This window comes from Eublepharis macularius, chromosome 6, assembly GCF_028583425.1.
Source record: "Eublepharis macularius isolate TG4126 chromosome 6, MPM_Emac_v1.0, whole genome shotgun sequence".
Lineage (NCBI taxonomy): Eukaryota > Metazoa > Chordata > Lepidosauria > Squamata > Eublepharidae > Eublepharis > Eublepharis macularius.
In genome coordinates this window covers 24916193-24933231 of record NC_072795.1, presented here as the reverse complement: position 1 = coordinate 24933231, position 17039 = coordinate 24916193, and the positions used below count along the sequence as shown (strand labels likewise).

Genomic DNA, 17039 nt, shown 5'->3' with positions numbered 1-17039 from the left:
TAGCGGCAGGAAGGAAAGAGAATTTTTCTCTGACTTTGATGTGAGTGGATAGAGTTTGTATTCCATCCCACAACAGGAACAGCAGCTATAGGGAGGTGGCTGGATGACTAGTCAATATTCAGAAACCTTAAACTTCACCATCTGCTCTCCATCTTTAAGCTCAGCAAACATGAGCTAAAAGCCATCAGATGTGGAGCTTCCATTCTCATTCTCTGTCCTTCACTTCCATCTTCCTCTCTTTCAGCAGGTTCTGTAGAAGCAGGAGTAACTACTACCCAATAGTAGATGAGCAAGGTTTGAGCCCATTAGCCCCTTAAAGACTGACAAAGAATTTCCAGGGTATAAGCTTTCAAGAGTCAAGCTTCCTTTGACTTGATTCTCAAGAGCTTATATCCTGAAAATTCTGTGGAAGGAGATCAGCACTTGCATTGAAAAATATGTTTGCCCATTTCTTTGATTTACCTTCAGTGCGAGCTTGTACAATGGTAAATGTCACCAGAGATAATAGGCGGGATCATCATAACAGCAAAGATATCGAGACTGAAGATGTTTATAGGTAACTTTGAAGGCAATACCTACCCTGGAGCTACATTCTTAGCCGAGAGACACATACAGAGTCAATAAAATAAAACTTGTGGTATTGAAATCCAGATTTTGGAGGAGAGGGCTCTGAAAATCAAAGCTGCCCCACTGGGACACTTGGAAATTAAAGCAATGGTTTTCATGCTGCCCAAAGGCACCAGGGAAGCAGCAGACACTGTTGAGTCTTATGGACTTTCCCTGAAAGATGGGTCTCTTTCGTTGCCTGAGTGGGAGAGCAGGGACGATTTCTCACTAAGGCTGTTTCGAGCTGAAAACTCCAGCTTTTATTTCACTTCTCTGTTGTGTAACCCAAATCCACCTTTCCTTATTTCTCCATCATTTCTGTTTTAACAAACTTTCTGAAACATAGATATAGATATATGAAATGTTTATATCTACCAACACAGTATGAAAATCAGTCTTATACATAATACAAGAAGGGGGGGGGGCTGAAAAGACTAGCAGGGATGGGGAAATCACACTGTCCCTACTATCTGCCCCACTTTCCCCCTTTGGCTTGGTTTCCCTCCCTCTCTCCCATTGGTTCCTTCTCCCTCCACCCTCCCTGATGCTAACTGGGCTCCCTGCTCCAACTCCTGCTGCTACTGGTGTTGGCTTGCTGTAGCAATGTCAGGCGCCATTTTAGGTTGTTATGACAACTCAATATGCTGCTCAGATCCCAGGGGTTTTGTTTTTTTTGATGTTTGTACATCACTCTGAAGTGTGTGTGTGTGTGTGTGTGTGAGTTTGAACCACAATTTTTTTTTAACAAAGCAGATTTTTTTCCTTGCAAATCTGAGGGATCACAAATATAAACTAATATAAAAATAGATATTCATGAATGATAGCTATTGTGCTAATAGCCACTGATCGACCTAAGCTCAACCTCTATATTCAAAGGAAGTCAACCTCTGAATACCGATTACCAGGACAACAACAGGAGTTGGTATTGGATTCTATGCCCCTGCAATGCACATTCTGGGGCATCGGACACTGCGTGAAACAAAGTGCTGAACTAGTGTGACCATTGGTTTGATCCAGTGCTAGTGTTCTAATTCTCTTTAAAATAAACAGGAAACATTTGCTCATTATCTGGGGAGAATAAAGCTTTTAATAACACCTCCCCACTCCCCCCCCACATTAGTATAATACCTTCCTGTATCTACATAAGCAGAGACTATAAACATCTGAGATCTCCTCTCCCTACCTTGTTTATACACTCTTAAATAAGTATTGATATTCCCACCTGCCAGGATTAACAACCTTGTACCAGCCCCTATGGCTATGCCTTTAACCACCCTTTGGTCTGTAGCAATTAGCAAGCGACCATGTTTATTTCCACCTGAAGATGCTGCTAATACTAAAGGAGGAGGTCAGGTTGTTATTGTTGTTTTCCAGTCAGCTGGCAACACTACCTCCAAAAGCCCGGAGTTTGTATGGAACTCCATCCTGGAATCAGAGTTGCTGGCCTGTCTTCCCAAACTTTTGAAATAAACACAAAATATATAATACAGCTCAGTCTAATGATGCAAGAGTGTATCATGGTCTCTACTTTAATACCCTACTTATCCAGCAATGCAAAAAGAAAAATGGGAGGTAAGTGACAGGTGAAAAAAATTAAAACTAGCTCTTTCACATTTGATTAGATCTAAATACACAGTGATTACTCGCACAAAGTGGCTCATGAGTCATGAAAAACTTGTAAAGAAACTCCGGTGCAAAATTAGTCTTTGTGTTGCTGTCAATTGGAAAACAGACCAAATTCCCTGGGTCTCATTAACAGTACATGAAGATTGCATTAGGGTTTTTATTCCCCCCTTGTAATGTATTCATTTGCTTTAAAGAAAACAATTACTTCCTTTCTTGGAGTAAATCAGCTACATGCAAGTTGGAAAGCGATTTCTTACACACCCCACCTTCGCTAATTTAAAATAAGGACAAATGAAGTATTAATTTGTATGACGTGCTAAGGAATTTGGAAGGGAGAGGCAGATTGAAAATGCAGTCTTTTAAACCCATAGGAGCATTATGAATCCCAGTTTACAAGTGAAGTGCGCACTCAGCAGGGAAGAGCAGCCAAATGTTGCAGTCTGTCTAGTGCATTTCTAAGAAACCCATTAGTCCTTTTCAGTCATTATAGTCACAAGTACTTGAAGCCCAGCAACCATACATAGCAGAAGCACTATGCGTAATCTTTCTGATATGTGAGAGCCATGTTGTCCAGAAGTATTTTCACCTTCCATGAATGCAAACCAAAGTCAGGGTTCTGCTACTCAGGTACTAGGGCTAACTTAGATAAAAGGGCTATTGTGCCCTATCAGAAGGATCATATACAGCAAGCTCTACTTGTATGCATGTCTGCCCACCCTCACCCCCTGCCATCTCTCACCTGGCCAGAGGGAGTGGGGCATAGGAATGTGATGCGGGGGGGAGCATGCTTCTGCGCCCTCTGTAGCACCCCTGTGTTGCTCCTGGAATGACATCATTCCCAGAGCAATGCAGAAGCAACAGATCATGATGGGGTCTGGCGGGGGTCCAATTTTAAAGAATTGACCCCCAATTTAGTATTTGGGGATCAATTTGACCCCTCATGCAACCCATCACTTCCCCATCTTTCTGGGAATGACATCATTCCTGGTGAGATGCAGGATGCTATGGAGGGTCCACACACCATGCGTGCACATAAGGCAAGTGGCCCTTCAGGCTACTCACCCCCCAAATTGCCCATCCTCTATTTTTACCCCCAGGGGACCTGGCAACCCTATAACAACTGAAAAAGGCTATTTTCAGAATCTTGTCACCACATTTATAGCTTATGTATTTAGGTGTACACCTGAAATATCTCAGCTCTACATGCCTGATAACTGCACAAAGCAGGTCCATATCTAATACCTTGTCCCCAAAGTATCTCGTACTGCAAGCCTTCCTAACTGGTGCCTATCCATCCCCCTTTTGTAGGAAATCAAGGAGGGACACTCCACAACTACCCTGGGAGGACTATTAATGTTTCTTCCACTGTTGAATCTCCTGGGTACTTTCACACTTGATTCTTGAAAGCCTGTAGTTCCTACATCTTTGAAATTTGCATTTCCAGGTATTGTATTTTAAAACCGATCTTGTGTTAACCATATTCATGTGTTCTGCATTTAGGTAGGAAAAATCAAAGGCATAATTATAGGATGGGAGAGACCTGTCTTGTGCAGCAGTATATGTGAAAAGGAGCTAGGAATCTTAGTAGATCATACATTGAACATGAGTCAGCAGTGATATGGTGACTCAGAAGGCAAATGTGACTTTAGGCTGTATCAACAGGAGAATAGTGTCCAGCTCACGCAGTGTAAAGGTATTGCTTCACTTGGGCACCAAAGCTGAAGAAGGACGTTGACAATTTGGAATGTGACCAAGAAAGGGTGGAGATCAAGTCTTATGAGGAAAAGGAACTGGGTATGTTTACCCTGGAGAGGAGATGACTGAGAGCTGATATGATAGCCCTCTTCAAGTATTTGAAGGGCTGTCCCATAGAGGATGGAGCAGAGTTGTTTACTGTTGCCCAGTGGGTCAAATCAGAAACAACAGGTTAAAATTAAAGCAAAAGAGTTTTTGGCTAAATATTAGGAAGAACTTCCTGACAGAGCGGCTCCTCAGTGGAACAGGCTTCCTCGGGAGGTAGTGGGTTCTTCTTCCTTGGAGGTATTTAAGAAAAAGCTAGATGGCCACCTGATAGTACTGATGATTCTATGACTCAATATGATGGGATGAGCCAGTGCTAGGCTCTCATGGCCCTTTCTTATATGCCAAGGATAATGCCGATTGCCATTTTTAGACATGGGCACGAACGGGGGGGGGGGAGGGAAATGAACAAGCGGTTGCTTGTTCATTGCCATCCATGAACAACGAACAATGAACAGTAACGAGCATGGCCCTGTTCACAAACATGTTCATTGTTCGTTGTTTGTGGCCCCGAAGGGTTAAAGCCAGAAGAAAAGCCAGAAGGAGTTCAGACAGAGTTCAGTTCCTGCCGTTGCCAGGGAAATTGATTGAAAGGCCCCAGACTGTCTGGCTTGACTAATGGCTGACGAAGGCAATGAATGAGGCTTGCAACGACCACTTGTTTGTTTAGAATGGAGCCTCACGAACGGCTTGTTCACGAACAGATGAATAGGCTGTTCATGTTTTTTTTCCATTCGTAATGCTGTTCGTGCCCATGTCTAGTCACTTTAGGGTCAGGAAAGAATTCTCCTCCTGGCCAGATAGGCCAGGGATCCTGGAGATTTTTTGCCTTTCTCTGGGCATAGAGCAATGGTCACTGGGAAAGGTGAGATAGCAGTGAATGTCCTGCATTGTGCTGGGGGTTGGACTAGATGACCCTTCCTTTCAGCTCTATATTTCTGTGTTTCTATGTGCATACAAAACAGCTCGAAAGAGGCACAGATGGTCTTATAGGAATTATAGATGAACAATAGGAACTTAACATTTAATCGAGTGGTTTCCAAATTATACTTCAGGACATCATGAGGTTCCTCAGGAGCTCATTAGAGGGTTTTTCTATGACAAAATCAATAACAACAGACATGTAATCCTGAGAGACACAGCTTACCCTTCACATCAATCTTCCACTGACTGAAAGACAAAGCCACAGGGAAATAGCAGGATTTTGAGTTCAGTGGCACCTTAGAGACCAACACGATTTTCAGAGTATAAGCTTTTGAGAGTCAAATCTCCCTTCTTCAGATACCCTGATAATCTGTTCTACTACACACCAACATGGCTCCATATCTGAAATTAGCCATAGGGACACATTAAGTTCACTTGGATGTTCTCTTTGGCAAGCTACACGGAAATGGAGAATTCACCCTTTTATCACTCCTTTTAGTCAAGGAGGAGCTGCGGTTTAGTGGTAGAGCATTTTCTTGGCATGCAGAAGGCCCCAATTTCAACCCTCAACATCTCCAGTTCAAAAAACATCCGGTCGTACATGATCTGAAAGACTTTTGCCTGAGAACCTGGAGAGCTGTTGCCAATCTGAGTAGATAATACCAGGGCTTTTTTTCAGCAAGAACGCAGTGGAACGGAGTTCTGGAACCTCTTGAAAATGGTCACATGGCTGGTGGCCCCGCCCCCTGATCTCCAGACAGAGGGGAGTTGAGATTGACCTCTGCGCCGCTCGGCGGCACGGAGGGCAATCTAAACTCCCCTCTGTCTGGAGATCAGGGGGCGGGGCCACCAGCCATGTGACCATTTTCTCCGCTGGCAACCCACTGAGTTCCACCACCTCTTTTCCCAGAAAAAAAGCCCTGGATAATACTATTTTGATGGGCAAATGGCCTCATTCAGTATATGGCAGTTTCATGTATGTGTGTTTCAGGTGGGTAATAGAAGGGGAAGATTCAGTAGTACCTTAAAGACCAACTCAATTTCCAGGGTACGAGCTTTCAAGAGTCAGAGCTCTCTCTGTCAGATACAAGGGCCATTTCCACACATCTTACCTGCCTGTGGAACATCGCGCAAAAGACCCGGAAGACAGCGTCTTCTCGTGCGAAATCATACCGGGAAGACACTATTATCCAGGAGTTTTGAGCAAAATCGCGCAAACAGATAACAGTGTCTTCATGGTGAGATTTTGCACAAGAAGACGCTGTCTTCCGGGTCTTCACGCGATTTTCCACAGGCAGGTAAGACGTGTGGAAATGGCCAAAGAATGGGAAAAGGAAGGAGACTTTATAATCCAAGCAGAAGGTGGAAAGGGTATTGTAAATTACAGTGTCAGGAAGCTAGGTATATAATACACGTTGTTATTTGCTTGACAGAGCATAGGTGCAAAGTACAGAAAATTAACACTTATAATGCAAGAAAAATTCTGCATCCCAGGGCGCATGTGTGTGTGTGTTTACACGATCCCTGAATTCTTTCCACGCCCTCTGATCATTTCTGCATAAATGTGGGTTAAAGTTAGCCTTGCATAGCCCAGCAGAATTCTTGCCACATACCTTATTTTTGCAGTGGCAGCAGCAGAGTCAGATTATTTTCCTTTCCGCTTCCCAGGCTTCCTACCATTTTTTATCCTGCCTTCATTGCTCATATCTTCCCACAGCTGCCTTGATTTTTTTTCATGGTCCAGGATTTCTTTTGGGAATAAGTTCTTTTCATTGAATGGTGCTTTCAGGGCTACAAAACAAGAAGCAAAAAACCTTATAAAAACTGGGTATATTTGTTTTTCCCCAAAGCAACCAGCTAATCCCATCAACTGCCTTTCTGAAGAGCCGTGGTCCTATTACAAAAGCCTGAAAACAGGGGTAGCACCAGGTTTAAAATCTTTCATCTACGCTTCTCATTGCTTGGCCTGGAGCCACCCCTTTTCGTTTACCGCTTTGTGCTCCATTTCCTAGCACAGCAGGGGCAAAAATGTTCCCTGTGGCATTCTAGGGCAGTGGCCAGGCTTCCTGATAGGTCGTATTTTTACAGTGTTTCTATTAATCATTGCTGGCTAGGGAAAGCTGTCTTGATTTTACATAAATAACATTCACACACATGCCTACAAACAGCCCACATCTCATAGCTGCCTCTAGTTGTTTTCTTTATAATAATTTTCAAGTTCTTGTAATTTGTATGATTGACTGGTGTGTGTGTGTGCATATGCACATGCACACGTGGGTGGTTGAGAGAATTTTGCCCAAATGAGCTAATCTATAAGATTTTCCCCTATACATTAAGGGTTAGTTCTAATGTAAATCTGTCTGTCAATCCCTTTTACTGTGATTATCTGCAATGCACAAAAGTACTAATTTCTTATGTACTACTCACAGAGGGTATATGCACAATCAAAGTAATTTCTACCAAGCAGTATTATTACAGTACTGCTTTTCCATGATGGACACGAAGCCTCCAATCTTAAAAACAGTTTTCTGCAGGCAAGCCTCACTGAACAAAATGAGACTTCTACATAGACTTGTTTAGGATTATTGCTTTCATATTGTTTTAACAATGCAGCACTCTGTGCTGGATCCACCACAATTGCTCTCTTTCTTAAGGTGCCAAACTCTGCCTACTTTCTAGATTGCCCAGAGGGCAATTTGCCTACTGGCTAACTCTGCGTCTTTTTCTTGGGATGCCAAATGTCTGGCTTTGGTAGGGTTGCCAACCTCCAGTTGAGGCCTGGTGTTCACAGTTCCCCTAGAAAAAAATAGCAACTTTGGAGGGCAGACTGTATGTTATCACATCTCCACTGAGCAACCTCCCTTCCCCAAACACTTCTCTCCCTGGGCATCTTCAGGGTTGCAAGGCCTGGCCACACAACCAGTGAGAGACTGGGGATGTGGACATGGAAGCGGGGGGAGCTGTCAGTGATGATGTAATGCTATTTCCAGGGGGCGGGACTCATTTCCGCAGAAGTGATAGGAGTCCTCTCTAGGACCATAGACTTTCAGGTGATTTCTACTGAGGCATGACATCACTTCCTTTTTTCCTGAAAGTGTCATCACGCCATTGGCACAATGGCTGCCAGGGAAGGACTAGCAACTCTAGTTGCAAACCTCCAGGTAAGATCCGGAGTTCTCCTGGAATTACAACTGATCTTCAGAGTACATTTCCACTGGAGAAAAGGGCAGGTTCAGAGGAGGACTCTATATTGTACCATATATTCTAGGGAAAACCCCTCCCCAAATTCCCCCCTCCACAGGCACTGCCTCCAAACCTCCAGGAATTTCCCAAGCTGAAGTACAGGTGTAATGTTTTTTCCATTGAAACAAAACAAAAATGAATAGAATGTTTAATGAACCGAATGCTGCCCACAAGAGCAAAACCTGCCCAGTATCTGACATGAGATAGCCTGGCCCTCTAGGACTGCATCCTCCTCCCAGAGCAGCTGCAACATGTCATATACAGGGTTCTTGGAGATTTACTACACTCCCCAAGGACCCTTATAACATATAAGTATTCTTGCCAGGCATTTTTCCTATTAGGTATGTTACTAGTTCTTCACAGAAATGAATGTACATTATTTTGAACTAGCAAAATGTTTGTCATTATTCTTCACTTTTCAACCCATCTTCCTATTAAATTAGCAAACCCATTTGAGTATGAGAGCCTTATATACACTCTATATATCCCATATGATGAAACAGGAAGACCAGGGTTCAAATTCCTGCTCATCCACAAAACTTACAGGATAACGTTTGCTGCAGGAAAGGCCACCCATATGAAGTATGATGTATTCATACTCCCTCTCCAAGAACCAGTGTGGTATAATTGTTATAGTGTCAGACTAGAATTGGAGAGAAAACAGTACTCCTGGTGCGTGCGCAGCACACTTATCTGGGTGCCGCCATTTGCCCTCCTGCACAGAGGGAGAGACGGCTTTCCCGGGCATCTGGGACTTCGTGGTGGGCGTGGCTTGGACTATTTTATCCAGCCCCGCCTTCCCCCTCACAGCAGTCTCCATTGCAAGCTTGACCCTCCCTCCTCGCCCTTTTGGATTTGCAGTACAGGAATAGCCGGTCGCTGTTTTCACGGGGCCAGGTAGGAATTTTTTAACCCCTTGCCTGATTGGCCTATTAGCATGGGATGTTTTTTCACCTACCTTATACTGCTATTTAGGGAGCTGGACAGTTAAGTTCACTCAGTTGTTGGTTTTCTGGCAGGTTAGTTTGGGTAGGCAGAGCAGGCTGGTGAGCACCCGGTGGCACCTCCCCATTGGTGGAGAATGGGGGGGGTCTGTTTTGGATCAGCTGGCAGACTGTATGGCTGCCAGCTGAGAGGACAGACTGCCCATGGGACCCGCTGGATAAGGCCTTCCCTCGGGCTTCATGGCTGGGGTGTATGGTGCTTTAAGGGGGGAACCACTCACCTGGCCGGCTGGGTTACAGCCATGCAATTGGATGGCTCCTGCCTGGGGCAGGGGGTGATCGCCCATGCAGGTTGGGGAGGAGGTCCAGTGGGACCCCTTGGCTCGACCTGTACCACTAGTTTTACCCATTGCCGTTATTAAGTTCTTAAGTTATTGTCGGTCAATAAATGGCCTTGTTTTCACCCAAGCCTTTATGTCTGTCTCTTCATTCTGAATAGGGGGGCTAATGGGTTCATCTCCAACTTGACCACAAAGTGTAGCAGATGATAAGCAGTCTTAGCCTCACAGTTCGTTAGGAAAATAAAATGGAGGAAGGATGTACCATATGACTACTCTGAGAACAAAATGGAGGAAGGATGGACCACATGACTACCTTGAGCTCCCTGTTCATTTTATTTATGGCTATTATGTTTTAAGGTGATCTGATATATAAAAGTGATATTAAAGAAGTAATGTTTTATAATGGTTATACTGTCAGACTAAAACGGGGATGATCTGGGTTCAAATCCTCACTTTATCATAAAGCTCATTGGATAACTAGTCACTTGCAGCCTCTTGAGATGTTTGGGGGGGAAAGGACGGGGGGGGGATGTGACCATCCTGAGCTCTTTGAAGGAAAGATGGGATAGAAATGAAATAGACAGACCTTCTCCAGAGGAAATTGAAGATTTTATTTATGGTTGTTACATTTTAAGACTATTTTAGATACGGGAATGATCACCAATGCATGGTAAGAAGCTCTTTAGCCAGCACCACAAGTCTAAATATTAAGAATGCACAAATTTGCAAAACTGCAAAAGGGGAGAGAGAAAAACTTCTGCAGGTTCACAGAGTGTGCAAAGAGCACTTTCCTCTCTATACATAGCTGTGGAGAAACCAACAGACACAAAGACCTCAGGATGCAATAGGGCCTTAAAATTCCTTTATCAGCACAACATACAAGAAATTTAAGAGAGGAAAAAGAAATGTTAATGGGTTTTTTGTTGTTGTTGCTGCTGCTGTTTTAAGGCAGCTTTTTTAATTTGTTTTAATTCCTTTTACATTGTTCATGGTCCACCAGATCTCATCCTCAAATTGTTCTGTCTCGAAACAAGACAATTAAACCTGTTACTCATTGAGTTTACAGCTAAATAAGGATGCTGCACAATTGCATATGGATGCGCTCACAACAGAAATTCTCTTGAAATAGATTCACAACAGCTATGTCTGTTCAGGTGTTGACAATAACAACAAAATGTTTCAATAGCTTTTATCAATTGTATAATTTAAATTGCATACTTTAACTAAAGTAACTTTAAGTAAAGTAACTTTAACTAAAACTTTTTGTTTGCAGAATATGTATGCGAACGTGCATACACGTTCTAATGAAATGTGAATGCTGATTAATAGACACGGAGTTGTTGTATGGTCTCCTTGGATTGTGTGTCCTCCTTTTTCTTTCTACTGCAGAATATGTATAGCATATATTAAAGCCCATGATTACAGTGTACCACAGATAGAAAAACCTGTAAACGAGTCAGTGGAGCTAGAGGAAGAAGCTGGCAGTGGCCAGGCCTCACCAACAAATTGGGCAGCAGCATCCAGACTCAGCAGAAGAAGAAAAATATAAATAAAAATGCTGAAGGTCTCCGAGCCTAGATATCACTTATGGGTAGTACCCTTCTTACCACAGAGTTTCTGGCGATTGCTAGAACTACCCATTGTCACTTATGGATTGTACTCAGAAGTGACATAGTGATATCACTCACCCTGAATATCCCCACCCCTAACCTACCTGCTTATTGCCAGGATCAGCCTGGCAACCCTATATGGTACTATCACTACACTACAGTAACCATTTACAACTGGATCATCCTGTGTGGACACTCCAATCCAGCTGCAAACGTTCGCTATAGCATAAGGACTGTGCAATATCCAGTGGTGTATGAATGAGCAAGGGCCACTTCTGTGTTCGGTACAGTGCCCCGCCCTCTGTTAGAAATGTGGTATTTGCAGCTAGGCCTCTAAAACTCTGGCCTTTACTAATATTTTTATCATAATAGCATTTGTCATTTAATTGTCTTCAGAACTGTCTTAGTTCCGTGAATGGACCTCCCAGTGATTTTCCCTATAAAAATCAGTGCATGAAAAGGACCAATTCCAGTTGGAATCATGGTATACATAAAGGGGAAGTGGTGGCAGTTGCAGCAGCAATGAGATATAACAATAATAATAAGTTTGCAGAGTAGCAGAGTTTGATAATAGCACAGTGGAAATAAGTAGACAGACTTCTGTGATTCTAGCTCTATACAAATACTTTACTACATAATAGGGTAAAAAGGGTACATTTGATAGGGAAAACAACAAACAGTTTCTGACTACATCTTGATAGTCTCAACTAGGTACTAGAGAGAGAAAAGCTTAGACTGCATGGTCTAGTGAAGTAGTAGCAGTGTAGCAGAAGAATAAGAGGACAAAGAACAATAAAACCTTAGTATATGTTGCTAGCTAATTGCCCCCAATAAACTGGCTCATCCAATAAGAACATAAGAACATAAGCAAAGCCATGTTGGATCAGGCCAGTGGCCCATCCAGTCCAACATTCTGTCACACACAGTGGCTAGAAATCCAGTGCCATCTAAAGGACTGTCAGTGAGGCCAGGACACCAGAAGCCCTCCCACTGCCTTCCTTCCAGCACCAAGACAACAGAGCACCACCTCCCCACAAAGAGAATACCATCTATCTCCTGTGGCTAATAGCCACTGATGGACCTCTGCTCCATATATTTGTCCAGTCCCCTCTTGAAGCTGGCAATGCTTGTAGACAATCCTGGATTCCCTCATTAAGACTAAAGACTCCCACTTTCTTTGGCAGGAATTTCTCTCAAAGCCTAAGTGGTCCTATGCTAACTAGCTATCTGACTAAACAAACAGGACAACAATTTAACTCTTTCATGACTGAGCGTAGGACACTTGCACAGATTCCAACAGGAAGGCAGTTTAAGAAGACTCCCTTCCTGTGCTGTTTTCCTTATCTGAAAGAGCATCATGGAGCCACCATTTTCCCCTCTGGGGCAAACATTCAGCTACTAGTGCAGGACCTGTATGTTTGCCCAATGGGGTGAATAGCAGCTTTATTTATCTGTTTCATATTGGAAAATCAGCCTGGGGGGGGGAGTTTATCCCTCCGTCCCCTTACATTTCACCATTATTAAAACTTGGCCCCCACACACCTATTTCCACAGGAGATATGCCACTGAGGACCCCATGCATAAAACTTCCAACATCTTGCACGATTCTGCTCCCATTGTCCAAACAAGGGCTCTTTGAAATTCAAACATCTGCTAACTGCTTATTGAAAGAGTTAAAATGAAAGCTTACCTAGTTTATATCTTGTCTAATGTCCAAGCTAGGAGTTTTGGGAAGATTAATGAGAAAATTCTGAAGTGCTTCATATAAATTTAATAAGAGCATTTTATATCTAACACTCCTGGGAAAGAAGGAGAGATCCAATAGTTTGGCAAGATTAACGGTAGGGAAGAAAATAAGCATTATTGCCAACTGAGATCATGCACCTGGCTATTCAAGAAAGCTCTCTGGGAATTGATCCGGCCTCAAAAAGGATTATATTTTAATTTTTTTAATTGCTTTTGGAGCCAGGCGCAGCTGTCATTCAGCAATGCTGAATCATCAGCATAAGTTCCCCCATTTAATTCTCTCTTTGTTTCTCCGCGGGCTTTTCATCTAATTCTCAGTTCGCTTCTTGTTATCCAGCTCAGGGAAGCAAAATGGCTTTCCCGGAATCAAGTCAGAGATGGGTTGCTGCAGAGATAAGAAAACAGCCTTTTTGCAACCCATGCTTCATTAACAGGGATGATCTTGGAAGGATGTGAGGGAGGCCTTGGAGCAGATGATGCAGGTAACAACAGCATTTCATAGTCTGGACCAGTTGACAGGGGAGGCAATCCTTCAGGCACTTTGGACTCATGTCAGAGCCAAGCTACAAGTGACGCCTTACACAAGTTGGACGCTTGTCAGCTTCCCTCAAGTTTTGATGGGAAATGTAGGCATCCTGGTTTTACAGCTTGGCTCTCCATTACAGCTGCAAGACCAGGATGCCTACATTTCCCATCAAAACTTGAGGGAAGCTGACAAGTGTCCAACCTGTGTCTGGCGTCACTTGTAGCTTGGGTCTCATTTACAGCTTGGTCAAAAACAATATTTCAAGTTGTGCTCAGAAGCAAGCTGGAAGCCAGTTCTGTTGGAAAAGCTCTGGATTTGCACGTTCCTTTTGGCAAACCCCATTCAGGATTCTAGTTGACACAGAGCATCCATGAGAGGTTTGCTCTGGTATGATCAGACATGGAAGGTTGTGTTTTTGTTGTCCATCAGGCATGGAAGTTTAAGTTCTTCCTTCACTCCTTGGTCAAGCCGCTTCTCCCTCAGCATCTCAGGAGGTGAAAGAAGTGCCTGTTTTTGCCACCAAGAACTAACCTGTCCAGGGAGTAGCTGGTGGGGGATGTTTGCTGGAAAGTCTCTACAGGATGCACCTGCGGATGTGGGGTGGACAGGGTAACCTTTTACAAGAACAGGTAAGACACAGATGAGAAAGAGGCACAGTGTGAAAAGGAATGGTAGGTGGGGAGTTTGGAGGCTAGTTCAGAAGGTACAGAAGATGAAGAAAGTGAGAAATGGTTGTGCCGGATAGCCCCTAGAGGGCTCCTTGACTGCACCTCCCCAAGAAAATGAGCTGTCTCCAATTGCATATAAATAAAGACAGATATTAAAAGCATGATGTGCTCCAGACCATTCTTTCAATGTACCCCAGTTTATTCAATGCATCACTTACACTAAAGGTGTCCACACCATCTTTGAGGGTAGCCCAACAGAGAATACAGTTCTTTTCTGGAAGTTACAAAATCATGCATGACAGTGGCCGGGTCAGCTTTCTACACTTTTGCTGCTTTTTTTCACTTTTGTTCCAGGTTCCTTTCATGAAGTTGGGATGGAGAAGGGCATGTTTTTCTTGTCTACCACCAACACACACACACAAACACTTCCCTTTGTTCAAGGGAAGATACTGGAGAAAACGTTGAAAGTGTCAATCTGCAAGCATCCGACAGACAACATGGTGATATGGGGAAGTCAACATGGATTTGTCCCTAACAGGTCCTGTCAGGCTTACTGGATTGCGGGAATGCTGTTGAGGTAGTTCATCTGGATTTCAGTACAGCTTTTGATAAGGTTCCTCATGATGTTCTGATGGGTAAACTGAAGGATTGTGGTCTGGAATCTAGGAGGGATATGGAAATGGCTGGATAACCGCACCCAAAGATCAGTTGTCAATGGCATCATGTCTGATTGGAAGGAGGTATCCAGTGGACTGTCACAGGGCTCGGCCCTGGGCCCAGTGCTTTTCAGTCTTTTTATAAATGATCTGGACGAGGGTGTGAAGAGATTACTCATTAAATTTGCAGGTGACACCAACCTGGGAGGAGTAGCAAACATCCTTGAAGATAGGGATAGAATTCAACAAGATCTGAACACACTGGGAAAGTGGGCAGCTTTGAGTAAGATACAATTTAACATGGATAAGTGTCAGATTATCCACTTGGGTAACAAAAATACAAAGCAAGCATACTAGATGAGGGATACACTTCTGGGTAGCATGTGTGTGAACAAGATCTTGGGGATGGGAAGCTAAATATGAGCAGTCAGTGTGATGCAGCAGTAAAGGAGGTGAATGTAATCTTGGGGTATATCAACAAAGGCATAACATCAGGATGTCATTGTCCCTCTCTATACTGTGATGGTCAGGCCCCACCTGGAGTATTGCTTGCAGCCATGGAGGACTCACTTCAGAAAGGATGTGGACAAACTGGAACAGGTGCAGAGGAGAGCAACCAGGATGATCAGGGGCCTGGAGACCAAGCCCTACAAGGAAAGACTGAGGGACCTGGGAATGTTCAGTTTGCAGAAGAAGGGGTTGAGGGGAGACATAATTGCTCTCTTTAAGTATTTAAAAGGCTGTCACTTAGGGAAGGGGAGGGAGCTGTTCCTGTTGGCAGCAGAGGATGGGACTCAAAACAATGGGTTTACACTACAGTAGGGAAGGTACCAATTGGACATTAGAAAAAACTTCTTCATGTTAAGAGTAATTCAGCAGTGGAATCAGCTGCCTAGGGATGTGGTGGGTTCCCCCTCATTGGCAGTCTTCAAGGAGTAGCTGGACGAGTACTTGTTCTGATCCTACTTCACCTTCAGTCAAGTAGAGGCCATCAGCCATTTCTTGTGGCCTTCCAGATTTTTAAAAATGCACCCAGCACCTTCTTTTTTGCAGTTTGGCAGCACACACTGGAGCTTGTTTGAGCCTCTAAAGGGCAGCCACACATAAACACATCTATGTTGTCATCATGAGTCACATCTTGTGCCAGCCAACTCTGTGCTAGGGGTAAGATTGACCTCCTCCTTTCTACCAACAGTGCTCCTTTCGAGCGTGAAAAAAAATGAATATTTGCTCAGAGGCAAATTATGAAAATTACTTACTTTTGTATTAGCTACTTTGAAAGTCAGAAGAGTGAGTAAAGGCTAATGTAATTCTATTGTGAAATAGCTTCCAAAATGAATGTTGATTCTGATTACAGTTAAATGGGATTCCTACTGGGTAAATATTTAGCAATGGATGCCATTAATGTATTTAGTATATGGAATTTTCTCTCTGTTTCCCAGTATAGCCAATCCATAAAGAAAATAATAATACATTTACAGTGCAATTGGTGGGGTGTGTGTGTTCAGATAGGGTTCGAGAAGCTAATGGGCTGCTACAACAGTGTAACCCAGCGATATGCTGGCATAACATTCTGCATTGCTACACCACAGTCAGCTTTTGGCATAGCAATGTCATGAACCCTGGCCAGAACAATGGTGTTAGGTCACTTCTGGTGAAAACTCAAAGTGATGTCACGCCTCTCTAGGAATCACTGGAAATTCTATGGTTTTCCGCTGACAGCACCCCTTCATGTCCCCTTTTTACTCAGAAAGGAGGGCTGTAATGTAAGGTAGTGGTCTCAAAGAGATGCACTGCTAAAGAGATAGGGACCATAAACTTTACTACCATGTGCTACTGTGGGCTATCTGTTGCTTTGGGTATGATCCTACTATGCAGTTTGATGTTGTTTAGTTTTGTTCAATATATCAGTCTTAGACCTGCTCATGCTCTGTTTCAGCATTTCTCCAAATCTGTGTATTGGATTTCTGCTGGTTTAAAATCTTTGCAAATTTGAATTTCTAGACCCTATTACATTGTTTACTTAAATGTCCTTGAAATTGACTGTATGGACTCACATGGTAATCTGCCTTGAGTCTCAGTGAGAAAGATGGACTATAAATGATATAAATAAGTAAAAGTTTTCCTTTCTGCAGAATATCGATAGAGATCCAATCAGTGTCACTGCTATTTCATGGATGGCTAGCCTCCACAATCACAGCAGCCCTCAGGATCAGGCTATAAATTACTGTGGGGTACCCAAGCATGGATTTATTTAAATTTTGGGCATGACATCACCTTGTGTAACATAAAGAGTGGGATTTGAGGTGGTTTATAGTGCTTGCTCAGGGAGACTGGACCCGTTAGGGC

General features: G+C 43.4%; 1 protein-coding gene across 1 annotated transcript in view; it reads right to left on the bottom strand.

The window, feature by feature from the left end:
* The window catches only part of WDR49 (WD repeat domain 49), a 176056-nt gene that overhangs the window by 7168 nt on the left and 151849 nt on the right, over positions 1-17039 (bottom strand). Inside the window, exon 19 of the mRNA XM_054983530.1 lies at positions 6570-6747. Within this exon, the coding sequence (XP_054839505.1) occupies positions 6602-6747 (146 nt within the window). The 3' untranslated portion in view covers positions 6570-6601. The remainder of the gene's footprint in view (positions 1-6569; positions 6748-17039) is intronic.